The 5,098-nt window shown below is 48.1% G+C and overlaps 1 protein-coding gene across 1 annotated transcript; it reads right to left on the bottom strand.

The window, feature by feature from the left end:
• Positions 1-1,253: 1,253 nt before the first annotated feature.
• MSC (musculin) lies at positions 1,254-4,090 on the bottom strand. The gene is made up of 2 exons (XM_062568184.1): positions 3,461-4,090; positions 1,254-2,707 (listed from the first exon to the last, which is right to left on the bottom strand). The coding sequence occupies exons 1-2, from the start codon at positions 3,986-3,988 to the stop codon at positions 2,621-2,623; spliced, it is 615 nt and encodes a 204-aa protein (XP_062424168.1). The 5' UTR covers positions 3,989-4,090; the 3' UTR covers positions 1,254-2,620.
• Between the last annotated feature and the right edge of the window lie 1,008 nt (positions 4,091-5,098).

Genomic DNA, 5,098 nt, shown 5'->3' with positions numbered 1-5,098 from the left:
CTCCAAACATGTTTAATTGTCATATTAAGATAATTATGTACTAATATAGGTATCTGTATATAGATATGTTTACAATAAATAATTGAACTTACATAACACCTACTATTCAAAAGCTGCAGTTTTCTCTCCAGATTTTGCCCTGAAATCTCAACTATGAGCATTATGCACTTCTGTTTCAGAACTACTCATTGTCACACATGGATGTGGCTGTTATGGGACTAGACACAATAAGTGCATTCATTATTTTATGAATTTATATATTACATGGTCAGGAGAAAAGAATGTATTTGAGAACATATAGTATGGTGTATGGATGGCAGCAATAATAGCTTTTTCTTTATGCCACAGTCCTCACCCCCAATTTGACCTACTGTATTTATTTATTGTAACTACTTTGTATTTGGGAATTTACCCTGATTTTTTTTCCATCATTTCACATGAACCTTTCTATACCATGTACAGTTCTCCATGCCTGCCTTGTTTTTCCAGTCTCCTGGAGTCATTAACCAATTACAGCTGGGATCAAGGCCAAAAACAGCTAAGTATCACAACTAAGATTATCTCAAGTGGCACCTCAGTTAAATTGCTGAATAATCTTTTCTCTAGGGTTGCAAATGATAAAAATCAGTTGGCTTTTCTCATTCCTTCCTGAAGGTCCTTCGATTTTTACTGATTTTATATTCTTTTCTCTTAATATAGTTTTCTAGAGACAAGCAGTTGGGATTCCCACCTCTGTTATGCAAATACAAATTAGGATAGCCCCCTCCCTTCACAGCCTTTTCCTAGGAAGATTAACTGGACTATGGTCTTGTACAACTTCAGATCATGAAAAATGACAATTTTAGCAAATCCTGGCCTGATCCCTATCTTTATTTTGCAGTATCTTCCCCTTCACAAGGAGGTAAGCAAATTTCCTCAGTTGTTCTCCTTACAATATACCAAGTGCCAGTCTTAGGTTTGTATAGAATATTTGTGAAAATGGAAACCCGCTTCTGTATAGCGATGTAGGGTGACTTGACAAGAAACCAGGTGAAGATAGTTCTTGTTAAGCAAATGCTTAACTTCCTTCTGTCAGCTTAATCAAAGAGCAAGCTTTTTCTTCTCTAAAGCCATTTAGTCTTCATCCTCACGTTAGTTAACCTCTTAGAAATCATTTTGAGGGGAAAAAAAATCTTATCTTGGAAGTTTTAATCTTTAAACAGGAAAATTTTACTTCCAACTAAGAAAACTCAGCTGATTTTCCCACTGCACAAATACAAATAAAAGCAAAATAGACTATAGATGGAAAGGTAGAATGACACAGAAAAGCAAAATGAGCTATTACACTATCTTTTGTGCTACGAAGCAGAACAAATTACTGATATCTATTTCTTAATCTACATTTGTTTATTTTCTTGATTTGCAGAAAAGATTCAGACAATTCTTTAAATTTCTAAAATGTGTTTTATCCTGTTGATTTAGGACTGTACCATATATGAATTGTTTGGAGTGAAAGTGTTGTTATCTGACTGTGTTGCTGAAGATTTATCTTCTCTCATGAGGAAGAGAACAATGTGTTTACAAAACTGGTTTTCAAGAATCTGCATTACAAATTTGTTCTTCATTGATACAGCCACACACTCACCACAGCACCAGGAAGTCATAGTAACAAAGCTTTTAATATCATTTATAAAAAAATAGAATTATTTACATTTGCAGCTTATTTGATGGCATTCTCTTTCATAACAGCATTTGAATTAGTGAAGAAATGTCACTAGAACTCATTTGAGGGTAAACATGTTTCATAGATAAGCCAAACAGTACAGAAATAATATTTAAAAAGTTGTGAATTCTTGCTCTTTTGCAACACCACAAAAACCCATTCTTTACAACACATGCACCCTTTTTAATGGTTAGCAGAATTCCTCCTCCAGATTAAGGCACAGAAACTCTGCCACATTTCTGGTGACATTTGCACACTCTTGCAGGTGGCACTTCAAGACAAACAAGGGCATTACCTAATTCCAGTGGATGATAGCCTTAATGTAGAACTTAGCTACTTACATGTCTTTAAGAAAACCCTGTTTAAAAGGCCAAAAAAAGGGGGGGGGGATGACTATATTTATTGCATAGTTGCAGCAAACTGGATCCGTGAATACAAAAGCCATCAAAATATATTATAAATCTGAGTTTCAAAGCTACTCTAAAATACTGCTTTGTTTTAGAATACAAATAACACTGTTTGGGGTTAGTTTGTAGAGTTGTATTTTGGTCCATGCTGTTAATTCTATATCATTATATTCCTCCTCCATTAGTTTAATAGCCTCAGAACAACAGGTCCTCAGGCAGTGATAAGAATGATGAAGCCCAAGACAGGCCTTTCTAAATCGCAGACTTCAGCTACTGCAGCCAGTTCATAGAAACACTCCTCTCCACTGCCTCCCTTCTTTTAAACTTCAAATTTCCCCTGGAATTCTAAGCGAAAGAAATTATGGGGTACACAGATTTAACACTGTTTGTTAGCGATGTTTTTTGTGACCATCTTCTAGTCTTGAGCCCATAAACCACAGCTCTTAAAAATATCCGGTCTATCAAAAAATGATCATCATCAACAACATCAAAAAAAAACTATTTACTTTGACTAAGCGGTAGTTCCACATAATCTGCTGGCAGTAGAAACTTCTTTGGTGTCTGAGTCAGGTCTTCCTGAAACCACAAATGGCCATGTCTGTAAGCAAAAAAAAAAAAAAAAAAAAAAAAAAAAAAAAAAAGAGGATATTTTGTATTAGAAAGAAAGTTTAGCCTCGTATGAAACTGGAGCTTTATTACTGATAGATGTATAGATGTGTAAGCCTGGTTCATCTGCAAATACGTCATTGTGTTTCAGTCCCTGTGGGAAGCACAGAGAACCGAGTTCCTCTAACAAATATTTTCATTACATTTTTCATTGTAATTAAGTGTTCTGCTATGGTCAGCAACAAATTGTTCTCATAAAGTATGCAGCATTTATCTTGCTTTGCAATTGCTTGCCTAATTTTACAAAAAAGGGGGCTTAAAACCTACTCAAAAGTAATCTGCACTATGTAAGTAACCTTTTTACCCCTATGGCACACATCAGGCCTCTCCTTGCGTACTGATGAATGAGCGAATTTTGCTTGTGCTCCAAAGCAGCCTGCAGAGCGGATCGCTCCTTTTTCAGCTACTTAACTCGCCTAATATCCGAGGGATTTATCGCTTTGGGCTCCCTGCTCCCGCCTGCCCGAAGCAACCCCCCCTGCCCCTTCCCGTCACCTCAGGCCCGGGCTGGCCCTCGCTCGCACCCGGCGGGCGAGCACTGCTGCACATTTACAAAGCAGTCGGGGCCGCCCTGCGGTTTCTTCGACGGCGAGCGCGGCTCCGCGGGGCGGGCGGCGGCAGAGCCGGCGCGCAGACCCCGCAGGCGGCTCCGCGCCCCGCTGCGCGGCGCTGCGCGGGCCCGTACCAGGTTGACGGGGTGCACGTAGCCGTTCTCATAGCGGTCCTCCTGCAGCAGCTGCCGGAGGTGGGCGATGTAGCTGGACGCCAGGCGCAGCGTGTCCAGCTTGGAGAGCTTGGTGTCGGGCGGCACCCAGGGCAGGCTCGTCTTCAGCCGCGAGAACGCCTTGCTCAGCACCCGCATCCGCGCCCGCTCCCGCGCGTTGGCCGCGTTGCGCTGCGACTGCTTGCCCTCGGGCGGCGGCCCCCGCGGCCCCGACGGCGCCTTCTTGCCCCCGGGGCCGCCGCCCCGCGCCCGCTTCCTCTTGCAGCCGCTGCCCACCGGCCCCGCCGCACAGCTGCCCTCGCCGTCTTCCTCCTCCTCCTCCTCCTCTTCCTCCTCCTCCTCCTCCTCCGCCGCCGAGGAGTTGTCCCCCGAGGGGTAGAGCTCCCCGCGGGGCTGGCGCTTGGCCGCCGCCGGCGCGTAGTCCAGCTGCAGCGCCCGCAGGTCCATGTCGGGCAGCTCCTCCGCCTCGCTCCCGGAGCCCGTGGACATGGCCCCGGGGGGGAGGCAGGGAGGCGGGCAGGGAGGCAGGCAGGAGGGGGCGGACGGCAGCGGCGCGCCGGCCCGTCGGCCCCGCCGCGGAGAGTCCGTGCCGGCGCGGGGGCGCGGGGGGTGGGGGTGGGGGGGCGCGCAGGGGGGATGCGCCCCTTGACAGCGCTATATATCGGGTGTCCGCGGAGCAAACCATCTGCCGGGCGGAGGGGAGGAGTGGGGCTGCGGAGGAGGGGGTCGGAGCCGGCCGGGCCCTGCGCCGGGGGCGGCGCCTCTCCGCGCTGCCCAGCGCCCCTGCGCAGCGCTGCGCGCTGGCCCGCGGCCCGGCCGCGCGTGGAGCCAAAGCCGGGGGACACTCGTGGGGGTGCCCGTGGGAATGACACCGCCGCCGTTCCCGGCGGTGCTGTGAAGGATGGGGAAACGCTTTTCCCCTGGAATAACCCCCTTCCTCGCCCCGGAGAGAGGAAAATGATCCTGCAGAGAGGGGAGGCACTGCTGTTACCTCCGAGGGTGTAGCGGTTGGGCCAAGGTAAGCAGGGGCTCTGCCCCCAGCCGGCCTACAACCGCTCTCTTTCCTCTTCTGCAGCGGTTTACTGATTTTTGTTTTGTTTTGTTTTGTTCTGTTCCGTTTTTCCCGTCGATTAAAACCGCCGCCCGCCCCCTTCCCCCCCCCCCCCTCCGCCCGGCAGCTGAGCCGTAACCGGAGGCCGGGGCCAGCCCGGGGCCAGCCCGGGGTGCAGGTCGCCTCCCGACTCGCCCGGGAGCTTCACCTGCAGAGCTTGTCCCGCTCTGACCCAGGAGCAGTTTGTCATTCACGGTGCCCAGGCTGACGAGGAAGACGGAGGAGGAGGCAGAAGGAGCAAGAGATGCTGCGGGCACAAGGCCGAATTTGTAATTTGTGGGGAGTACCGTAAAAAAGTCGCTGGCAAGAGGCAGGAGATGTTTTCATAGTGTCAATAACCTTGGCGAAGCTACAGAGGGTGTCAAGCGGCTATAACGTGTCTGAGGGCTTCTCCTTCCTCAAACCATTAATTAAAATCTAATCGGGCTGTGCACAGCTCTGTTTCATGGAGCAATTTAAACGAGACAGTGCTTCCAGGGATTTGCGGT

This window comes from Rhea pennata, chromosome 2 (genome assembly GCF_028389875.1).
Source record: "Rhea pennata isolate bPtePen1 chromosome 2, bPtePen1.pri, whole genome shotgun sequence".
Taxonomy (NCBI): Eukaryota; Metazoa; Chordata; class Aves; order Rheiformes; family Rheidae; genus Rhea; species Rhea pennata.
Note: the sequence above shows the minus strand (reverse complement) of the source record. Positions and strands in the feature narration are given on the sequence as shown.

Bases quoted from the DNA above. Each gene is read 5' to 3' on its own strand.
- MSC (XM_062568184.1), bottom strand. From the start codon at position 3,988: ATGTCCACGGGCTCCGGGAGCGAGGCGGAGGAGCTGCCCGACATGGAC. The intron at 2,708-3,460 runs GTACGGGCCCGC...TTTTGCTTACAG, and splicing joins ACGTGCACCCCGTCAACCTG to ACATGGCCATTTGTGGTTTC.